A 23,848-nucleotide genomic window follows, 5' to 3' on the forward strand; every position below is an offset into this window, starting at 1 on the left:
AAAACCACAAAATCATCTCACACTGGGGGAGAAAAACAGCAATAAATGGTGATAATCAGGCAGCTGAGACCCCAAAAAGACCAGAAACAGTCAAAAATAAAGACACAAATGCAGTCATTCTTTATAGCTTAAATACATGAGATCATGTTTTTTGACTTTTTAATGTTTGGTAAAGGGCTGCAAGGTGGCGCAGTTGGTAGCGCTGTTGCCTCGCAGCAAGAAGGTCGCTGGATCTTTCTGCGTGGAGTCTCCATGTTCTCCCCGTGCAGCGTGGGTTCTCTCCGGGTTCTCTGGCTTCCTCCCACACAGTCCAAAAACATGTTGAGGTTAATTGGTGATTCTAAATTGTCCGTAGGTGTGAATGTGAGTGTGCTTGGTTGTCTGTCTCTAAGTGTAGCCCTGTGATAGACTGGTGACCTGTCCAGGGTGTCCCCTGCCTTCGCCCTAAGTTGGCTGTGATAGGCTCCAGCCCCCCGCGACCCTAGTGAGGATTAAGTGGTGTATAGATGATGGATGGATGTTTAGTAAAGAAAATTTGGTGTGAATAGACCATATATGTTAATAAAAACTGCATTTTGCTTACATACACTGATGAAAACATTTTTTTGTTGTGAAACCTGTTATTAAACAGGCTAGCTCTCATTTAACGAACATTTAATGCACTTAAAAACGAAAGAAAAACAAAAAAAGGGTGCAAAAGAAAAATTTAATACCCTCAAGGATTTTAAAATAACAATCCAAAATGACACAAATGAGACACGAAATCACCAAAACAGACACAAACTGACAAAAACAGAGTTTGTGTGTCTCACCTTCGTCTGGGATCTTGGTCAGCAGCTCGATCTTCGGCGTGACGCCTCCTTCTCTGGAGACCTCCACGGACCAGTGAACGAACAGGACGCAGCTGAAAACGACCAACAGAACGTGATGCTGCAGACTTCACGTCTGTGTTTTGGTGTCTGTGTTGCGTTTTATATTTACCCAGAAAGCTCAGCGTGACTCAGAGCCATGACCTCCGACCTGCAGCCTCCAGGAAGAGACACAACGGACGGATACTTCTGCTGCAGAGACATGACGGAGAGATTCGTTATCACCTCAAGTCTGGAGTTTAGCAGCAGATCAGAAACACACACTTTATAAAGACAACGTTGAAACTTCAGGAACCAAAGTAGAAACTAAACACAACAGAAGTGAATCCAGCTGAAGCTAAACTGAGTCCAGCTATGATTTCCAGTCAGACTAACTGCATGAACATGGTTCTAAAATAAGCTGTGAACAGCAGAACTTTCTCAGTTGTGGACCTATGAGCTGTGTCTATGTCTGCATCATGGCTCCACATGGAGAAGAACTGAACAGAGGAACTGAAAAATCTGACTGAGAGACTTCACAAAGATGGAAAACGATCCATGAAGATCAACTCAACATCAGTGAAGCCCAGTGTGAGCAGTAACCAGGAGGTCTAGAAGGAGCCATAGTAGCTCTGATCAGGGCTGCAGTGGTCGTCCTCCTACAATGACTCCACAGACAGTGAACTACTTTCATGATCCAGCTGTTAAACCAGACAAAGGCAGCTGCTTCACACTCCACACAAGAGTTATCAATGGAAACCAGAGTCAGTGTGAAGCTCAGACAGTGTGAAGGACACTTCAGAACATCAACCTCTGTGGACGGAGGACAAGAAAGACAGTCCTGCTGCTTTCAAGTGAAAAGAAGCCTGATGTACGTTGGAAGCACATCCTTTTGTCAGATGAAGATAAACTTGTTCGGCTCAGATGGAGTCCAGATGTTTGGTGTGAACCTGACCAGGACCACCACAGTGAGTCCTGACAGTGAAGAAGGAGGTGGGAGTGATGATAAGAGGAGGCGTTGATGATATTTCTAGATGAATGTCTGAGGATAAAAACCAGAACACTGTCTGACCAGATGAAGGTTGAAGAAGAGGAACATTCCAGCAGGAGAACCGTTTTCACACAAGAACAAAGTGGAAACCACTGCCACGTAAACTTAACTCAAATTTGTCCAGAACGAGCCAAAAATCTTCCACAATGACCTGAAATGTGTCTAAAATGACTAAAACAGGTCCTAAAACCAGTTAGAAACTTCAACATGAGTCAAACCTGACTAGACATGACCTGGACAGTTTGTGTCCAACAGAAAACCTTTGTGGTGCTTTAGAGGAAGTTAAAGCAACACAAACCCTCCAGCAGAGAGAAAAACACCGACAGAATAAATGAAGAACGAGACAGAGGTGAGTGGACTCTGGTTTCCTTCCAGCTGAGGAGGATCGAGTCCGTCGTCAGAAGTAACGGAGGAGGAATCAGAGACTAGAAGACGAAACACTTGAAGCTTTGAGCCGCAGATGGCAGCAGATGGCAGGTTTGAGCTGCTTCTAAAGGACGAGTTCACATTTTTACAGGTTCAAGCAATCGTTCAAAACGAGAACATAAAGAAGATCTTAAAATAAAATAAATACAAAGAAAATAAAACAAAGTTTTAATAAAAAACACAATAAATGATTGTGGGATTATTTAATATGTGGAAGTGAAGTCATTTATGGGGTTTATGTGTATTTGTTCTTCTTTCAAGAAGGATTTATGACTTCAAATATAGAATTTAGAAAGCTTCTTTAAATTAACAAATTACTTTTGTAATACAAACTATCTACTAACACTAAAACAGTACTTTTTCTTAATTAATATAAATTATTTTATGATTATTTTTTGCCTTTTTTTTAAAAAAATTTTTTTTTTTTTTTTTTATTATTTTATGATTATTTTTTGCCTTTTTTTTAAAAATTGAAAAACACATTATTTTGTCTAAATTAATTAATTAATTATCATACAATTTTTCTTAAAAAATGTATAAAAAAAGTGAATTTCTATAAAGGAAAAAAGTTTTTGTGTTAATAATTATTTTAAAATATTACTTTGTATTATTTCATTTTTAATGAAATGAATAATTTTTCATTAAAAACATTATTTTATTAAATTAAAAACATGTTTTTATCTTCAAAAACAGAACATAAACGATGTTTTGTGACTAATTCGCTCTTCTGTCTGCAGTTTCCAGCGTCGTCCTGCAGGCGGCGCTGCAGCTTCTGCTCCTGGATCTGAGCTCCTTCAGACCAAACAGAATAGTTTCAGCGTGAAGTCGAGTCGCTGCTTCATCAGATCACGTGTTGACAGACGAAGCTGCTTCAGTTTCAGTTTGTTTCAGCAGAAAAGCGTCGACGAGTCTCGGTTCGGTTCGAGGAGTGAAATCTGATGGTTAGGTTCAGCCGACATGAACGGTTCAGGTGAAGCTGCGTTCAGGTGACTCAGCTCAGAGGAATCTGCAGCTTCATGTGTCGTCTTTCAACAGCAGCTCTGGTCTGCTCGTTTGTTCTGGATTTTATCAGATTATTAAGAAAAAGTTTTGTTGTTTGTTTAAAGTGGACTTTCAGGTTTTTTTCTCTCGAAGCTGCAGAATCAGAACGTTTCACGTGTTTAATGTTGTTTAAACCTAAAACCTGCCGGTAGGTTTGAAAAGCTGGTTGTGTCTAAAAGAATCTCCTAAATCACACCTTTATTAACGTCAGACTAGAAACAGGAAGAATCATCGGATTTTCAACTTTCCAACGGTCCCTCAACGCATCATGTGAGCTGCAGCTCTGAGCTGAAAGTCGACTTTATTCTACTTTTCTTGTTTATAAATCTGCCGTTTGATCGAACTAGATTCTGTAAAAAAAGAACAATTCTGTCCTCATCGATGCAAACATGAGGCAGTGACTCGGCTGTGATCAACTGTCAAAGAGCAGAAAATCAGTTTTCATTGAACTTCAGGCTGAATGTTTAACTAATAAATAAAACCTGAAGCTGCTCACAGAGGCTTTGGTTTGTTGTTTCTTCAGTCTCATGATTTCTATCATTAATGAAGCTGCAGGTGTCGTCCTGAGTGTGTTTTACAGTCACATAAAGTTGTATTTTAGATTATTTTGTGGGGTTTTATTCCAGATTACTGAAGTTGTTTTGGTGAATTCACACCATAAACACCACCGTCAGGTCTTAATCTTTATATTTAACATGTTGTTCTTGTTTTTCTGCTTCGGTTCGTCAGCTGTTGCTGTAAACGAGCTGAGTTCATAACAGCTGAGTGTTGAAGCTCAGAAGCTGTTCACAGACATGAGAAGTGTCCCGTAACCTCCAGCGGCTGAACTCTCATCTGGACGCAGCTTCACGGTTTCAGCTGCTGACTGCTGAGTTCCTGCTGAACGGAGGCGAGTCGGGACAGAACCGGCTGAAGCAGCGTCGACGTGTTCAGTCCTGCTGCTCCGTCCTGTTTCCTCTGACAGAAGCTCTGATGGTTACTCAGCTGATATCAGGAAACAGTTTCTGCTTCTAACACAAAACAACAAAACCCATTTAAAACCACAGAGCTGTGGACAGAATCAGAACCAGTGGCTGAAGGCCTGAAGCTCTCTGATCATGATGTCAGAGTCCAGCTGCTGCTGGACTGATGTCAGCAGAATCATCTGAGCTCCACCTCAGAGCCTCAGAGCTGCTGCTGTGAAACCACCACTCCACAGTGACCAACGTTCACACCAGGTTCAACAACGTTAAAGCATTTATACTCTCTGGTTCACAGGTTTAACTAACATTCAGCTTTGTCTCCACTAATATCTGATCTACAGACTCCAGCGCTGTTCAGCTGCTGCTGGACATTTAAACGACATTTTGAACTAAACAACAACCGTGAAGAACTCAGAGACGTCTTCTGAGCAGGAAAAAATCATAAAAAAGGAAAAATAAGGTTGAATTTCTACATCATTCGTTTCACAAAACAAACAAATAAACCCTGGAGTTAACATGTCTGACGTTTTTCCATACTGTTGTTAATTCTGTCAGAACATCGTGACCTTCATACTTAGAACATCTGTTATCATCTATAACATCACATGTGGTCGGTTCCTCTCCTGGTTCAGTGTAAACACTGTCTGCAGTTCAGTCGAAGCTTCAGACAGAACCTGGTTCTTGTTTAGCGTTCATTAAATGAGACATTTACGATAAATGTATTTATCCTACATTTATTATTTTTTGGCGTTTTTCTTTTGCTTTCTGGTCATTTTGTGTCTGTTTTTGGTCATTTTTACTCTGTGTTTCTGGGGTTAATTTGTGTCTCTTTGTGGCCATTTTTCCAGTTTTTGGTGATTTTCTGTTGCTTTACGGTCATTTAGTGTCTCTTTGTGATGCTTTTGAGGTCATTTTTCACCTTTTTTGATCATTTTCTGTTGCTTTATGCTCATTTTATGTCTGTTTAAGTCATTTTGTGTCTCTTTGTGGTCATTTTTCACCTACTTTGGTCATTTTGTGTCTTTTTTATGATCAATTTGTGTCTTTTTGTGATGATTTTTAACCTTGTTTGATAATTTTCTGTTGCTTTATGGTCATTTTGTATATTTCTGGGGTTAATTTGTGTCTCTTTGTGGTCATTTTTCTCCTTTTTGGTCATTTTCTGTTGCTTTATGCTCATTTTACATCTTTTTTTAGGTCAATTTGTGCCTCTTTGTGGTCATTTTTCTCCTTTTTGGTCATTTTCTTCTGCTTTATGACCATTTTGTGTCTTTTTGGAGTCAAACTGTGTGTCTGTTTGTGTTCATCATTACCTGATAATCATAAATGATCCCTGACATGCAGACACGATGATCACATGATTCACATGTGACCCTTTGCTCACCTCAGACAGGTGAGCGTCCCAGAGTTTACCAGCTGCAGGTAAATCAGTAGTTAGATGAAGTCAGAGAAGTTTCACAGCTCAGGGAATCAGAAATGAAGCAGCTGATGAGCTGCTGTTAGTTTGGACGAGTGGATTCTGGTGTGTTCTGTTCAGTCTGTGGACTGTAGGAGGGTTCGACGTCAGGTAAAGATTTTAGCCTCTGATGGGTGTTGAAGCTTTAACATTGTTCATGAGGTCAGCTCTGTGTGTTCAGAACTTCCTCCTCGTGTTCTGTTTGTTTCACTTATTTGTGTAACATCCAGTTAAAACTTCTTGTTTTCAGCAAAGAAACCGACTTCATCTCTGGTTAAACTGTGTCCACCTGCTTGTTCGGTGACTTTAGTTTGTTTCCTCTGACGTGTTCGACCTCTGACCTCCACGTGAACTCTTTTCTCTGGACAGTTCTCGTTGTTTTCTGCCACAGAACCGAAGCAGACTTTCTGTTTTACGCTCCCTCGTGTTCATAAATCTGCTTTTCCACTCACATTTCTGTCTGTCTGACTTCAGCCTGAAGCTTTGTTGTCTTTCTCAGACGTCCTGCAAAGACACATCTCCCTCTCTCTCTCTCTTTTCTTTTCTTTTTTCTGCTGTTTCTTCCTCTCTCGCTCACTCTCTCGTTTTGTCTCAGCTGCTGCACAAGTCCTGGCTTTCCTTCAGCTCTATTAGGCGCTCCGACACACACCGACACACAACGCCGACACACACTCTGAGACGATCACAACACCGACACACACTCGGCGTCTCCTGAAGCTCCTGCAGAACCAGAGGAGGAAGAAAGAGGCTGGAAGAGTTTTGGCCTGAAGTCCTGCAGCCGCCTTGGAACTGCTGGTAAAGTAGAGCTACCGTGGGTCTGTCTGTCTGTCGGGGCTCCTCCCCTCTCTGTCCGTCCGTCCGTCCGTCTGTGGTTTGTCAACAGTTGTTTCAGTGAAACCTGACAGAACATCTGGACGCTCGCTCAGGTTTCAGCGGCTCACTGTCGTTTCTCAGTAACTCTCCGGATTTATTTCCAAACAGAAAATGGAAACTTTGTGACGCTGCTTTGGTGTCGTGTTTATTTAGAAGAACCATTATTTAGAGTCGACTTCTTATCTGTGTTCTGTCCAACATGATGCGACTGCTGCATGAGTCAAAGTTCTGCCGACGCGAACGACTTTAAATTACAGCAACTGACAAAAAAAAACAAAACCTGAAGCAGTTACGACGGTTTCTGGACGAACTCTTTTGCTGCAGTTTTTGCACTTTTCAACTCTAAACAGACGAGAAGCGAGTCTTTGTCCGAGCTGCCCCTCTGAGGTTAGCTTGGCGCTGCTAGCCTTTTTCCACGACTGGAACTTTACACAATAGCCGATTATCCATTTTACTGGTTCTCTCTTTGTTGCTGCTCTATGCCGACTCTGACAGTGAGTCCTGGGACTAAATCTGGACGATGCTCAGCGGCTGCAGTGGTTTTCTATGATGCTACAACTGGGAGTGTTAACGATCAGTCATTACATGCTGCTAATTATTTAACTGATTTAAAATCATTTAACCGTTAGGACAAAAGATGAAGGACGTGCATGTTAGTAAATGTATCGTAGACCAGCTGTAGTACCTGGTTGTTCCACCAGGTGGAGCCTCTTGCTGTTTAACACTGTAGAGACCAGAGGCTAGCAGAGAGCATTATGGGGGTTTAACCAGCAACAAGCACCGTGACTTAGACTTCTGTGGAGGTTAAAGACTTCCAGCTCATAGACAAACCAGTTTGACCAGGACAGAGTGCTGAACTTACAGCCTGGATTACATACTTAAAACAGCAATTTCAGAAAGACTGTAAACATACCTTTATTAGCTACACCTGGCTACTACTGGGTTGGACCACTGTTACCTCCAGAATTTCCTTAATTTAGTGCTTTGTGACATAGATTCACCAAGGTTCAGGAAACGTTCCTCAGAGGTTTTGGTCCACATTGACACGACAACATCAGTTGCTGCAGATTTTGATTTTCCCATGTTTTTTGTATTTTAATTGTCCTTGAGATGTTTGTTATCACACTAATGGAGACGTGGTGGACTTTGCCTCCATGAGCTCCAACACATGATGAACACCTGGATTCTCTACATGCATGTCAGAACATGCAGATCAGCTGTAGTACCTGATTGTTCCACCAGGTGGAGCCTCTTACTGTTTAATACCACAGCGATTGGAGGAAGCAAACACACTGTTGGGGTTTAGCTCACAACGGGCACCATGACAAAGACTTTGCTGACGTAACGTATTCAAGACGAGCCAGTCGACTATCACAGCGATTCTTTAGCGGCAAATGTCACATTCTGTTGTCAAAAACAGCGATATCAGCTACTAGTAGTATATTAGCTATGTCATAGTTAATCGGTTGTCGGTTGGTAATTCTGCTGTTTAAGACAATCGTTCAAAATCTGCATCTAGACGTAATAAAATACAGAAATGTTGACTTGAATAAGTCTATTTAGTAAAAATGAATCTTTATACAATGATTAGGGGTTTTGTAGACGAGAACAGAAAATACAAAAATAATTCTAAATAAGCTGAGCTCATTCAGATCTTTGTGCCGCTGAGTTAAACAGTCAAACTAACAACAGCTGCAGATTGGGAACCTGAAGTATTTCCATAAAACTGACGAAGGCTGCAGCGTCACGGACAAAATGACAATTACAATTATTTGCTGATCGACAGGCAAAATAGATTTTTTACTTCCACATTTTAATCAGCTGCTTTCACTTCATGTGGTGCTACTTTCCTGCTAACGTACGAATCTGATTTTAAATAATCTTGGAGAATAAATATGAATTAAATTGAGCCCAAAACTCCTCATCTGCTGACCAACGGGCCAATTCTGAGTAATTTTGGACAGAGTTAGGCTATTTTATGGACAAATTTCAAGAAATTTTGGGCAATTTAAGAGTAATTTCAGACAAATTTACAGCTGTTTCTAACAAAAAAACTTATTTCTGGAAAGGCTTGAAGTCACTGTGGACAGGTTTCAGGAAACTTTGGACAAATTTAAAGTTGTTTTTGACAAATTTTAAGTATTTTTGGACACTTTTGGAGTCATTTTAGACACATTTCTAGACCTTAACAATCAGAAAGTGGTTTTAATGAGTTTTGAAACATTCTGAGTGATTCTGGACAAATTTTTAGTCGTTTTTGTCAAAGATGAACCTAAAACCAGGTGATTTTACCTCCATGGACTGTTTTCTTTGAGTGCATCATTTTAAGCTTGTTAGAGTTTCTCTTGAAAACGTGGCTCCTGCAGGTTCAACAAACTCTTCAAATAAAGTTAAAATGAACTCCAGGAAGTCTTGAATTAGAGCGAATGATGATCTATCAGACAAACTTGTAGATCAGTCGTGGAACATAAGAACCAAGCAGCAGCGTTGGATTTAATTTGTTTTATTTCACGTCAAGCCGCTGAAACGACGTCTGACAAGCAGCTGGATCTAAGGCTCGGTGGTCGGCGGCTGCGATTAGTCAAACACAAGAGACATGACAGCGCGGCGACTAAACCAAACAAGCATGAGCAACATTTTCCTGCTGCTGCGAAACCAGCGTTTACAGAAGAAGAACATTAGTTGAGCAAACCGTCATGTTCACGCTGCCAGAAGCACTACTGAGCTTTGTTAGTTTTAAAACCTCAGCAGAACGTGTGTGAAACGTTTGGTCAACTGAGTTAATTGAATTTTACCAGTTCGATTACTTGTGTAGGTCGTTTGTTGATCCATCTGTTTGTCATTTTATTGGCAATTTTGTTGCTTTTACGAAAGAAAACCCACAAAAAGCGGATTATCTTCTGTAGAATTAAAGATAGAAAATATGCATTTTAATTCTGGAAAATTATTTTATTTCTTAATTAGTGGTATTAAAATAAATTATAAAAATATTACTAAATGAAATTATTTTAAAATTCTTTACAGTATTTTTTGGACGTGTGTAATATATTTTAATATATTTTTAATTAATTGAAGTTACACAGTAGAAATGGTTTTATTCACTTCAACATGAAAGAGTCTTGAATTGAATTAAATTGACCATGACTAAGTGTTGAGAAGTTATGAAAGAAAAAAGGGGGAAAACATTGGAGGAGGATAAATACTTTATATCTAACATGTAAACTGATGTTTGCAGATATCAGGAACTGGGATTATCACGTTTTAATGACATTTTATGGACAAAACGACTGATTAGAGAAGACGCAGAGCCACTTAGAAGAACTTCTTCTTAAAATCAAGCTGTGAAAAAGTTAATAAACCTTCATATATCACAAGCTGGGTGCAAAAAGCTACAGTAAAATAACAAAAAAGCCCTAATCGAACATAATATGTGTTTATTTAATGCTGTCAAATGTAACGAAGGACGTAAAAATATAAATATGGTTGAATAATGTTTTAAAATCAGGCCTAATACTGCAGATAAGGTTGTATTATATCATTTTCATGCAAACAAACTTGAAATTTGTCTTCAAACTGTAAGAACCTGCAGATAACATTTAGTCATGTCAGCGTGAGATGAGCTTTACAGATAATTTAATGTGAAAATCTTGTAAATTTAACATATTTTGAAGTTAGAAACAAACTTCTTCTAGCTGATGAAGCATCAGACGTCCTTTACTGAGAGCAAAGTGTCGTGTAAGTGAAGTTGTGTTTTTCTAACTGAAGCGAGCTTCTGAAGCAGCAGCAGAGGTTTGAAGTGCGTCTGGCTTTCATCAGAGCTGCAGGTTATTTTTAACTCTGCTGCTCCACGTTTCTCCATCTGAGCCTGTTCATCCAGAAACTGAGCCTCGATATTTTCCATGTGTCTCCCTGCTGCTGCTTGTTCTATCGCTGGGCTCTCTGGCCCCTGATTGGTCGAGGCTCTTTGGACTCTGATTGGCTGAGGCTGAGGTCATGTGGGAGGAACTGAGCAGCTGCAAACGTCTCACTGTGACTGTATCTGATGGTTAAGCTGCAGTTTTATAGAAACCAAGTTCACAAATGATGTTTAACTTTTTAGATTTATTCGAATTAAGAGATTTAATTAAAATAAAAAGTCATGAAAGCCTCAGTGTAAGTTTTATCACATCTTTGTGCTTGTTATTTAAATCGTATTAATATATTTTAAAATGAAAAGCAGTATTTCTTCAAGTCTAATCTCTGAACTAGTCCTGCTTTAGTGTTTTAATCGTTAGTTAAGTCTTTTGTGTTTGTTTTCTAATATTTCTGATCAGATAAAGTTTTTTTTTTTTTTCTGATTTGGAATTTAAAAACGTGCTTCTGGACCGTTTTAGATGTGACTTTAACGTTTGTTTTAGTTGAGCTGATTTTTAAGCAGCTCTTTGTTTCTTTTATCTTTTTTAGATTTTACAGTTTGTGCACTTATAGATCCACATGTGGGAGCAGAATTAAGAGATTATTAATTAAATCAAATCATCATCTTTATTATTCTTAATAATAATAAACACAATAATAAATATACTGCTGTTAAATAAATTCATATTATATTTTACATTCACTCGGTGTAACTGTGGGGATGTTTAAGGAACCCTGAATGCTTGAGGGGTTCTCAAGGAACTTAATCTAAACCTAAAACAATGTTTGCAACTTATCTAAACCAATAAATTACATATTTCTATCCTGCAACCGTGCATTTGATGACGTGTTGGGAAGAGATGCCTGTTTCAGAGACTAGTTTTGTATGTTTGGACAAAACAGAATAGTTTATAAATGACTTCCTGTTTGCCTGAATGGATAAAAAAACAAAACAAACAAACAGTCTCTTCATTCTGTTAAGTATCATCCACAATATACTGTTTCATTTTAATCTGTTTAAAAAAAAAAATATATATATATATTTAGGGGTGAAACATCCCACAATAATAATACTAATAATCATTCAAAAAGGAAGCTCACAGATCTGTCCAGCAGTGCTGTTGGTGAGGAACCCTGAAGGTTCTGTGAGGCTACGAGTGCCGACGCTCATCTTCTGGTCCAGTCTCAGGAAAATCAAGATTCTTCAAAGCGTCACCCTCAAATGAAGAAAAGTCCTTATTTAGAGGACGGTTCTTCATGACCTTTATGTTTTATCTCAGGGTTTTATTTTAGGAAACAGAACAAGACTGAAACTAGATCTGTGCTTCAGTGTTCATTTAAAAAGCTGCACCAAAGTCCTGAAAGACCAAAACGTCCAAAAACACATTAAATATTAATATTATTATGTTTTACTTTGAGGGACTTATTTATTTTAATCTACATCAGTCGAGATCAAAATGACCAAACATTGATTAATTTTCAGGATTTTAACCCTTCAAATGTTTGTTTACATGATGCCACAGTTACACATGGAAAAAAAGGACTATTTTTAGAAAATTTCCCTCAAGTTATTTGGCTATTACAACCTGTCAATGATTAACAACAACTTTGTGTCTGATGCATCATTAGTTTTTTATGCAGTGGAAGGTTTAAAGAAAAAAATCCCACTCAGGACCTTAAAGACAAAAATGTCTTCAGACTGATCTCCGTCTATTGATCACAGTTTAAGAGGTGCAAAATAAAATGTAAAAAACGACTTTCCTTCTCATCTGTGACGTGCTTTCACAAACTTTTTTTCATTGAAGTTTTCATCCCGTTTCCTTTTTGCACACTTTGGTTTCCTGCCCGTCCTCTAACACATGCATCTCGTTGGTCGACGGATTAAAAACGTTCCCTGAAGATAAACTCGATGTGATTTCGGCTCCTCAGCAGCTCGATGCTTCATCTCGTCGACCGCAGAGCTGCTGAGAATTTATCTGCCGAAGAGCGACAGAACGAGAACCAGGCCTGCAGTAAATTAACCGTTAGAGGTTTTTCGCTTCCTCGGAGCGACAGAACATCTCAATCTGGAGGCGGAGCAGACGCCCAGAAGATTTAACAGCAACAGCAACCGACACCCAACACTCTGAGAACCAGAGCAGCCTCCAGGAACCTCCAGGGTTCCTCAGCTCCACCACTGTGGAGGAAGCTTCAAAATGGTTCATGAAGGAACTCCTGCAGCAGAATCTACTGGAAGAACCTCCAAGATTGGCTCCTCAAAGACACGTTTCTGCCGTTTATGGCTCCATGTTGAACTTTTTATTACTACTCAGAATATTTGTTTTGTCCCAAACATGACTTTAAGTTCCTAAATAAAACGGAGACACTTTTACATTTTAATTCAGGCAGATGAGGAGTCTGACGTCATCGTCCACATAAATCTGTCAGAAAGTCAGACGAGATCCCAATCTGTCCAAAAACACAAGATCAGTCTCTAAAGCAGGGATCTCCAGCAGCTTGTTGTCCAGTTCTACACAAGTCTGTCAATGATCCATTAATGTGAGTCAGGTGTGCCGCAGTACGGAAACGTCTAAACCTGCAGGACAGGAGCTCATTTATGATTAGAATTACAACAACAAACATATTAAGAGTTTTTAGATGCATAAAAATCTTGTATGCTCTTATATGTTATGTTATTTTACCTCGACATGTAAACTGACAGTCTACTTTGGTAGTTTTATTTCTGTTTTCTGTATTAAAAACATACAGAAAAATAAGGATGAACTTGTCTTCACACCTCCAGAGTTCCTCGAGACTCTGCCGATGCTCAGAGAGTTTTAGATTTATTACAGTTATCGAGTGTGATGCTGAGAAGCGGCTGAGCGTGCTGGAATCAGACAGAAGACAAACATCAGGTGTGTGGAGGCGTCTGTTAATAATGACAGGACGCCGAGCTCAGACTAGTCATTACACCCGCAGAGGAACCGACCATTAGGACCTGCAGCGGCTATATGAGGCCGCCGGCGGCTCGAACACACCTTTCCTGAGACGCTGCTGCAGGTAAAAACCTTTCTGCTGTGTGCTGGTCTGCAGGCGGACTGTTTGGCTTCAGTTAAGTTAGCGGCTGCTTTCTGCAGGACGTCCAGGTTTACGTTTCTACAGATTCAGACTAAAGGAGATGTTTTCAGATGAGAGCTTTTCTGATTTTTCTTAGAAGGGATCGAACACCAAACTTAAACTCTGGACATTTGAGTTCACACGTCTAGTTCTATTCTTCACTATTATTATGTTTATTGTCTTTATTTCTTTCATTGTTTATTTTGTTCCCTTTTACCCTCCATGTATTTACTTATTTACTATTATCATTTCTAGCCTTGTGTTTATGGTTGTTGCCTCCATTTCCATTATTATTCTATCTGGTGTTGTAATTTACTCTGAGAATCATGTTCAGACCGAGCGGGGTTCTGTTCAAAGTTTTTGCTGAGTTTTATGTGTTTTCTTGTCCTGCCTGTAAAGAGCTTTATTATTATGATGATTAGACGTAGATCTTTCAGGCACTTTAATGTTTCTCAAAATGTGAGCTGCATCCAAAGCTAAAGGGAGAATGAACTGTTATTACAGCATTTTTCCTTTTGTTGTCTTTTCTCCTTTAATCAGCTGCAGAGGAATAAATGAAGGATTCTTGTGCAGCTGCTTGTATTTGGATCATATTTAACATCTGAGAACTTTTTCGTCTTTTAACTGAAATAGTTTTATAGGAAACATGTTTATGTGTTTGATAGAAAAGTGTCAGTTGGACAGTATTCGAAACATCAGCATTAAAAGACGCCTATTAATACCTGAACCCTCGTAAAAGTTTTGTAAAGGCAACGTGAACCTGAATCTAAACCTGAACCTGAAGCTGACTCTGAACCTGGACTTAAACCTGAACCTGACTCTGACCCTGCCCTGGTCTGCTCTGCCCTATAGGGATGAGGTGGTGGCTGGTGGTGGCCGGTCTGTGGCTGCTGGTGGTCCTGACCCTCCCTGATGTTCGAGCCGGGGATCGAACTCGCAACCAGGACGGTGGGAATCGACGAGGGAAGAGGAAGAGGGACGGATACGGTAGGACTCTGGTTCATTCATTCTGGGAAACCTGAACAGTCAACTGACAAGACTGTGTAACCAGTACAGAGATAAACCTACGATGAGTTCAGTCGAGTTGTCTAAGCGGGGCGAAAACGCTTGTCTAGTTTCATTAGAAGTGAAAAAGTGCACCTTCCAATAACTTCGAAGCTGTCTGATTGTATTTTGTTCACTGAACAGATGTAAAAACAGAAATGTAAGCATCATTTGTGAGCCTCATAACATCAACAGTTTAGCAGATAGACACATGAAATATTCGTGGATGAAAAACATATTTGAGTTTTGTTAAAAACTGCAACCTGATCAGTTTTACATCCACCCAGGTGTCACAATCTGGAGACTAAATCTGGTTTTGGTAAAAATGTTCTTGTTGTTAATAGAAAAAAATCTGTCTAACTGCTGCACCTATGATGTTATGAGACTCAAAAATTCAAAGTGTGAAATTTAGACCCACCTCTATGCACCTCAAGGGCCTGTAACTTTGAAAATAATCATAGTAATAAGGTTAAATGTTGCATGGCTTCACTGAATATACTGAAGTTAGTGTACATAAAAAACAGCTGATACTATGATATGATACGGTAGTCATTGGGGAATTTCTTTCAGATTTGGTGGATTCTATATGGAATGACTCATATTGTGGTTTTAGCAGCAACTAACATTGGAACTGTGCTGATGAATAACTGCAAGGATCATCTCAAAAGTCCTGAAGTCAGTGTTTCAGCTCTGTCTCGACATCCTCTTCTGTTCCCTAGTTATACACAATCCACTGTGTAGTCTGGTTTTCTGCTGTAAAAACATCTCAACAAGAATGCATCAGATCAACCTATGAAATAGGGAGTCCCACAGGGCAGCATCTTGGGACATTGTTTTAAAAAAAAAAAAAAACTATATGTAAACATTGGAATCAGGGAAATTTAAAAAAAATGTTTTTATGCAAAAAAGTTGGCCATTTTAGCCAAAACTAACTGTAAACTACCAAGCTTCTGTACGGACAGAGATAACTATCAGTCCAATCATCGGTTGCAGGTCACGGACGAACCAGAGCCGGGCGCTCTAGACCTCTGAAGATCAGACTGGTTCCTGGTCCAGGCATCCCAGTGGAACCAGCAGAAAACCGAGGAAATGCTCTGTTTCTACAACCTTTAAGGAACTTCGAAGAACAGCACGCCAGCTACAACGTCATCCCAGGTCAGTGAGACCAGTACCTAAGCTTTAACCAGGGTGAACTAGTCACAACCTCAACCAATACCAAATAAACCAGTATCAGCCCCAACTGAGGTCAAATAAACCAGAAACAGCATCTCCTGAGGTAGAATGACACAGTAACACCCTTAACCCAAGTCCAGTAAACCTGTAACTCAACCAAGATTGAGAAACTAGTAACTCAGCCTGAATCGAGGTTTAGTCAACCAGTAACAGCCTTAACCAGGGTTGATTAGAAAAGTAACTCAGCCTAAACCAAAGTCCAGTAAACCAGTAACTCAGCCGTGACCAAGATCGATTAGACCACTAAATCAGTCATAACCAAAGTTGACTAAACCAGTAAATGCCTTATCCGAGGTCACGTAAACCAGTACCAGCCCTAAATGAGGTTGGGTATACCAGTAACTTAGCTCTAACTAAGGTTGATTAGACCAGTAACAGCCTTAACCGAAGTCAGTTACACCAGTAAGTCTAAACCAAAGCTGAACAAACCAGTAACTGAGGTTGATTAGAAAAACTTTTACCAAAGTTGACTAACCCAGTAACTGTCTTCACTAACAATAGTAATAGACCAGAAAGAACCTTAATTAGGATCAAATAAACCAGTAACAGCCTTCACCAGTGTTGAGTAAACCAGTAACTCAGCTTTAAGTGAGTTTAATTAGACCAGTAACTCTTAACTGAGGTTGATTAAACCACTGACAGTCCAAACCAAGGTTTAGTAAACCAGTCACAGCTTTAACTGAGGTTGGTTAGAAGACTGACACAGACTTTATTGAGACATTAAGACTAATAGGTGTGAAATTCTGAAACTAAAGTGGATATTTTAACAATAAAACTATATACGTACAAGAATAAACAACCTTATAATGTTCATGTTCTAATCTTTGCCAAGTTTTCATATAAAAACGGTGATAAACTTAAAAATAACCCTTCAAAAGCCAGTTCAGAAATAAACAACATACATGTTTAAACTTAAACAGCCCTGCAACTGCAGTTCAAAACCAATTAAACCAGTTATTTGCGTCAGTGTTTGTATGTTTACATGTGAACCAACGTGGAAATAATCAGCGTCTATTTTTGCGACTGGCATTTTTAGGTAGTGGTGCTTCATCCTGAGAGCTTTCTGGTCAATAAAACCCAATCTGAGACTGAATTTAAAAACGAGTCGCAGTCGGAGAGCAGCTCGTTACGACGCTTCCTGTTATTACAGCGCCGTAATTTAATGACAAATCATCGCATTCCAAAATGAGCAAAACGGAAAAACATGTGGGAAGAGAGCTGGTCGGAGAGAGCGATGAGGACAATGAAAACCTCAGAGCCATGTGGAAGCCCTTCACTTCAACACATTAAAGTCTGCATTATGTAATTAGAAGGGAAGCCGTGGTGGAAGTCTGTTTTTGAGCTGCAGGGAATTTTTTTGTGTGTTAATATTCTGGTTTCGTTGTTGTTTAGGATGTAGGAACATGTTCAACTGACTGTAATGTCAGAAACAAACAGAATGTAGTTTACAGAAACAAATATGTCTTTAAAAGTTTAAAAGTTACAGTAGAAAGACTAGATAGACTACATCTGTGGCTGTCGTAAAAAAACACTGTAAAAATGTTAATATCCCAGCAGCTGGGGCGCAAGACATACTGTGAATTACAGAAAACAACCACTACACAAATATACAGTAACTGTCCATAATCTAAATACTTTTCCTTGCATTATTCTGACACGAGATACTTTTCTTTTTATATTCTAAGTTCAGCTACATGTGTAAAAACAATGAAATCCCATTGAATATATTAATAATAACCAAAATACATGTCTAGATGAGTGTGTACAACATTTTTGTTAAGAAAACTTGTCTAAGTGTACAAGATATCTCTCATTAAACAAACAAATATATGTAAAATGACAGAACCAACACTCGTTTTTCTGTCAATCATCACTAATTGTATGTAATCTTCAGTATTTGATTTGAATCGAACAGTTTAATCTATTAAATAAAAGGGTAATATTTATTTAACTTACTTTATTACTTCTTATAACTGTCTTTTTATGGTTATTTACAGTTTATTTTAATGTTACTTGGTGAATATCAAAAATAGACAGTTAAATGTACTTAAATATACTTATACCTAATTTTCTTAATCGATAGCTGGCAGCTTTATCAATCAGTGGTCATTTAATCGTTAAAACAAACATACAGTCAACATAATTATTACCACAGACACAAGACATTGGCCGCAAAAGTGAGTTGGTTATAATCTATCGCTTCGCTGTAGGTTTGCCGTCCTACTCGATGTACGAATATACGAAGCCACGAAGCATTACAGACGTTTTTGTTATTTGCCCGTTGCTAGCTAAACTCTCACAATGCTCTCTGCTTGTTAACATGAACCGCCTGTAGTCCGAATGACGCCTCCTCTGGTCTGTACAGTCTTAAACAGTACAAAGCGCCACCTGGTGGAACAACTAGGTACTACAAAACCACAGAAAAAGTAGTAATTCACATGTTAACTGCAAAAATTAACATGCAACAAAACAAACAAACAAAAAACATTGACAAAACTATAAATAATCTGTTTTTACAAATAGCAACTTTGATTTTTAATTTTTTTTTAAACTGTACATGTTTGAATGCTAAATCTGAAAAGTTTTTTTAAATTAAGACAATAGTTTGTGTTTCATAATATGATGTACATACATTGGATTTACTTTTAGGTGACATTATCTAATCGAGCAAGATGAGAAGAGGCAATCTTGGTACCAAAGATATTAAATTTTTCATCATACAAAAAAACAAACTCTCAACAAATTCTCAGTGGAAAGGCTGGAAACAAAGAATAATGTTTTTGGCTGAAAAATGATCAACTCATTAAAGCAGCAGTCAGTTTTGATTGTTTAAGACAAAAAGAAATCTCGTTTTCCATCACTGAGCTGCACAGAAAAAGTCTGATAGAACATCATTTAGTCTGATTTAAGGCTTCTTGGATACACTGAGTTTTGAAAAGAAAAGCTTCGTCACTTGTGTGGAAACATTTCACCAAAAAGGAACCGAAAGCAGGTCCTCAGGCTGCAGTTGTTGCCACCAAACAAAACAACATTTGTTCGACCGTATAAACGAGCAACGCTAAACTCTGCAGAGTCAGATCTGAAAATCATCCAAAGCAAATAAACTATTTTTCGGATGCGTTGCCAGCGTCAGACCACATGAGACGTTCTAAACAGCATTTTTAAGGAATCGTTTCTCATTTTCTCTGCAGATGCACTCCCTGAAAAAACACCACTCAAATCCCTCCAGAATGAATAGTTCTCTCCAAACAGAATTTTTCAAGCCATCTGCTGGAAATTCCTGCATTTTTATCATATCACTATGTCGGTTCTTGGCAGCGTCATCCAGCACTGAGGCCAATTTATCATCCAAACACATGAATGAAGGTGCTGCAGCTCAGTCTGACGGTTACCGTGTCATTTAAACAAAACCCTGCAATTTAACGGGCAGCAAAGAGATTCTACGAGAGCGGGACAATATTTTAAAGAGAAAAGAAAAGCTCTAAAGTATGTGTGCTCCGGTAGAGATGACAGGGCGACAGAAACAATAGAGAGACGGTGTTTAGAGGAATAGCCTGAGCCTCCTAACTACCTGTGTTCCTATGGAGCTACCATTAGAAAGCAGAGATGACAGACTCACAATAGACTCAAAGAGCCTCCTGCTGCTGCCTCACGGTGGTTTACAGTCTTTCCTACTGACTCACTGCCAGTCGAAGCCTCGTCTTGTCCCGGGGCTCGTGTTGAAAGGTGAACTTAATGCAGAGGGAGGAGTGGAAACGCTACAAACCCCTGCTTTGTCTAAAACACAGGCTTCAGGTCGGACCAGACTCTACACTCAGCAGGACGGAGGCTGGAGCTGCTTCTGAATCATCAGATCTGTTCGGTCCAGTCTGTCCTCAATGACAAACTGTTTCCTCCTTAAGACGACTGTCGAGGTCAAACTGAGCTTTCATTGGCAGAAATACGACATTTTCTTCTATTGGAGCCAGAAAAACAAACACAAACAGACAATAAGTGTCGCTGTTTGCGCCACAGATGGTGAAACACTAAGAAAGTTCAATATATCCAGCTTTATTGGTGTTAGCTCGATCAATAAAACCTGAAACCCCAACCAGAGATAATGTATCCGTCACAGATAATGTGTCAATAAGATATATCAGTATCAACCAGAGATAATGTATCAATAAGAGAGAATGTATCAACAAGGGATAATTTATACGTCATGTCAATAAGATATACTAGTATTTATAAGAGACAATGTATCAATAAGAGATCATTAGTATCAATCAGAGATAACGTATCAATACAAGATAATTACTATCCATCACGGATAATGTATCAATGAAATAATTAGTAACAATCATACATTATGCATCAATAATATTATCAGTCAGAGATAAAGTAGCAGAGATTTTAGTATTAATCACAGAAAATGGATATCAGTCAGAGATAGTGGTCTCGATCAAAGATAACGTATCAATCAGAAATAATAGGTATTAATCAGAGATAATGTATCAGTAAGAGATAATGGGTATCAATTACAAATAATGTAACAAGAAGCGTTAATGAGCATCAATCTAAGATATTGGTAATAATCAAGACAATGGTAATAATCAGAGATAATGTATCAATAAGATACATTAGTATCAATCAGACACAATGTATCCTTCACAGATAATGTATCAGTAACATATTTTAGTATAAATCAGAGATCATGGTATCGATAAAAGATAATGAGGTTTAAAGATAATGTACTGCCGGTCACGTTGCTCCGTTACTGTGTTTACTGGCCTAAACTCAACCTTCTACATGTGCTCAGCTGTGGTGCAGGAAACCAGAAACCTGGTCGTGTGCCCATGTGACAGCTTTACGGCGGCAGCATCACTCAGTCGGCTACAAAGAGACGGTTCCTGTTCACTGTGGAAATACATGAAGGTCCAAAACCCTCTGAACTCCTACCAGCAGCTTCTGGGCGTTTTTTAATTTGGTCACATTTTTACTCACTCTGGCTCATTTTTCAAACAAAGTCCTGCAGCTCAATGGAAACACAACAACCATGACGGTTTTTAACAAAATTGTTTTACAAAAATGTAAAATGTCCAACAATAAGTGTCCATTGGTGGCAACAAGACTGGAGAACATCAGAGGCTCTACGTACTAAAGATGATTTACTACTTACAGTTCTAATTAGTCCCTTTATGTCTCAGCTCTGTCTGAACACTGCCTGTAGTTAATCGGAACTAAAACATTTTTTGTCACGAGTTGAGTGTTTAGTTATGTTGTTTTGTACAGAAGCTGATTTGAGCAAAACAAATAATTAAAATTAAAACATCCCAGTAGAATAAAGTGATTCAGATTAAATATTAAGACTCCTGACAGATGAGTAGTTCAAGGAGCATCGGACAGTTGAGGATCCACTAATTCTCTGTGTTTGTACAGTTCCTGGATCTGACAAATAGTGTACTTTTGGCACTTTCTTACAGAGATAACTTTCCTGTCAAAGCTGGCAGCAGGTTTCAGAGTTCAGAGGGTTAAACTTAGTCCGATAAGTCGGCGGTTTGTTGGGATTGTTTAAGGTCATAAAACCATAATCCACCCAAAACTGCTTTTGGTAAAACTGGCGCCTTAATTAAAAGAGCAGCAGACAAAAACATGCAACACAATCCTTAAATCAGGATCAATAACCTCCTGAAATAACTCAATAAATTTAGAACAAATCAGTTGATGGTAAAGTTTTCTAATTGCAGAGTGTGGAACGTCTCCGAGGTTTGAAGGTGGATTTATGGCAGCGGCGGCTGCTGCTGGTGTTCGTGGTCGACCAGAGGATGTAATTACATCATTTCTTGTTTTTCACAGACTCTGGTTAAAGCAAACGGGTTGTTCTGGTAGAATGAAAATGATTCTGATGAAATATGAAGAACTTAGGCTCGGAGTTGATCGTGTTTTCTGATGAGAAGTTCAAGGACCGTCAGAAGGTTGAAAATCTGATGATTGTTTCTGTTTGTGGCGAATAAATGGTGTAACTTTGGTGCTTTTTTCCCCCCTTTTTTTTTGAATATAATGTGGCTTTAAAGCCCCACTGGCAGGTTTTGGGGTTCAGATGGTTGAAGATTACTCCTTGAATCTATAATAAAATGTGAAGTCGACAAGTAGCTGCAGAGAGAAAAACTTGAACCTGGTTGAGTTTCATACAGTAGCATGTGTCCATATGGTCCAGATTATTCATTTTTGCCATCTTTTGTTAAAAGTAGAATGAAGTGATTTTAATGAAATGTTCTACTGATTGAACTGCAGGTCCCAAATGAGTACTTCAAGGACCGTGGGAAAGTTGAACATGTGCCCATTATTGCTGTTTTTACAGTTTCTGGCTGATACATTGTTTTATTTGGTGAACTTCCACTTCCAACCTGCTTCATGGTTCAGAGGGTCGAGCAGATTGTCGTTAAACGTTTAAACTAAACTAAAACTTTTACCTTTCAGTCTAACGTGTCTGGTTGATGTTTAACTGACTGTGTTGTTGTTGTCGTTGTTGCAGGTAAGCAGGGTCAGTGCTCGTACCAGGGTCTGACCATGTTCGACCAGGCCGTCTGGTCTCCGAAGCCCTGCGTCACCTGCCTGTGCAGCGGCGGCCAGGTGGTCTGTGACGAGCTCACCTGCCCGCCTGTCGGCTGCCTGTTCCCCTTCACGCCGGCCGGCCAGTGCTGCCCCGTCTGCATGGATCCAGGTAGAAGCACAACATGTGAGGCGCCACACAGCAGCATGTGGAGGCAGCAGAGAGAAAACGACAGGCTTCACTCAATCAGTATAAAATGTACACTGTAAAAAATTTTAACTACTTAAAAAAAAAAAGCTGACTGTAGTTTTACATATTTTGTTGAATCACTTCGTTAATACCCAGTAAAATCAAGTTAACGGTTAAAAAAAAAAAAAAGAGGCTAAAACTAAAAAAAAAGGTCTACAGAAAAAAATTAAAAAAAATCCAGATTTTAACAACATTCCAATGAAAACTTAATTTATTTTTTCTCACTGTATTTAAACCAGCAAGAAATATTTTACAGATTTTTAGATCTATCTCAATGGGTCAATCGTTCATTCACAGTTTTTATTTTTTTACAGTGTACATGATAAACTGGTCAGGATTAGCAGACTGGAATCAGACCAGTTTCCTCTTAAACAGCCGGGTTTCATGTGTGATCGTCAGTTTTTTACTTTCCGGGAGGAAATCACACTCGACAGTTTCCACCTCTGAGGCCTCCGCATGTTGCTCTGTTTCCATCGTGGCTTTAAAAATGTGGTTTTCACATTTTGGACCAGTCAGCGCACATGTTGTGAGAGTTTGAACACGTCTGTGTGTTCGGGGAGGCCACATGTAGCCAAACACGTCCAGGACTGGTTTCACCTTTTACTGCCTGTTTCAGAGCATGAGGACGCTCAGCGACAAACAGGTGAAGACAAACAGCTCAGAGCTACGACTGTGAGAGGAAAATAAACAGGAATGAGGGAGATTCTGGGGGAAGTTATTATGAACACAGCAGGAATTTAATCACTCAGCACCTGTACAGGCGAGTTTTAACTCAATCAGCAGACGTCGATCAAAGAGGCGTCTGTGGTTAAAATGTTCTGGCAACGTGAGGATAACTGTCACATACAAACCTGTCTCTACGTTACAGGACTGAATAATTAATCAGCTCCAAACCCAAATGTGAAACAGTGCAATTAGTAAAACGCAAAGGCTGCAATTTAGGACGAATACACCTCAGAACCCCGAAACCTGCTGGCAGGTTGATCTTTTAAAATCACCAGAACAACACCATTAAACACCAAAAAAACTAAGAACCGTAAGATATTTAACTCTCTGAGTGACTCAGCTGTGACCAACGGTCACGTGACAAGAATTAAGAGAGTTTTTAGGTTGAACTGCAGCCAGTGTTCACACAGAAAGAGG

The 23,848-nt window shown here is 39.2% G+C and overlaps 2 protein-coding genes across 3 annotated transcripts in view; one reads left to right on the plus strand and one right to left on the minus strand.

The window, feature by feature from the left end:
- cenpp (centromere protein P) overlaps window positions 1–23,848 on the minus strand; it is a 137,343-nt gene that overhangs the window by 342 nt on the left and 113,153 nt on the right. For both annotated transcript variants that reach the window (XM_008291268.1, XM_008291267.1), the window contains exons 7-8: window positions 982–1,061; window positions 813–904 (exon numbers count right to left, since the gene is read on the minus strand). In XM_008291268.1, the coding sequence (XP_008289490.1) occupies window positions 813–904; window positions 982–1,061 (172 nt within the window). The remainder of the gene's footprint in view (window positions 1–812; window positions 905–981; window positions 1,062–23,848) is intronic.
- Window positions 6,379–23,848, plus strand: part of ecm2 (extracellular matrix protein 2, female organ and adipocyte specific) — a 32,631-nt gene continuing 15,161 nt past the window's right edge. The window contains exons 1-4 of the mRNA XM_008291265.1: window positions 6,379–6,579; window positions 14,500–14,634; window positions 15,685–15,846; window positions 22,439–22,627. Coding sequence (XP_008289487.1) covers window positions 14,502–14,634; window positions 15,685–15,846; window positions 22,439–22,627 — 484 coding nt within the window. The 5' untranslated portion in view covers window positions 6,379–6,579; window positions 14,500–14,501. The remainder of the gene's footprint in view (window positions 6,580–14,499; window positions 14,635–15,684; window positions 15,847–22,438; window positions 22,628–23,848) is intronic.

The sequence above is a fragment of the Stegastes partitus genome, unplaced genomic scaffold (assembly GCF_000690725.1).
Source record: "Stegastes partitus isolate 25-593 unplaced genomic scaffold, Stegastes_partitus-1.0.2 Scaffold728, whole genome shotgun sequence".
Lineage (NCBI taxonomy): Eukaryota > Metazoa > Chordata > Actinopteri > Pomacentridae > Stegastes > Stegastes partitus.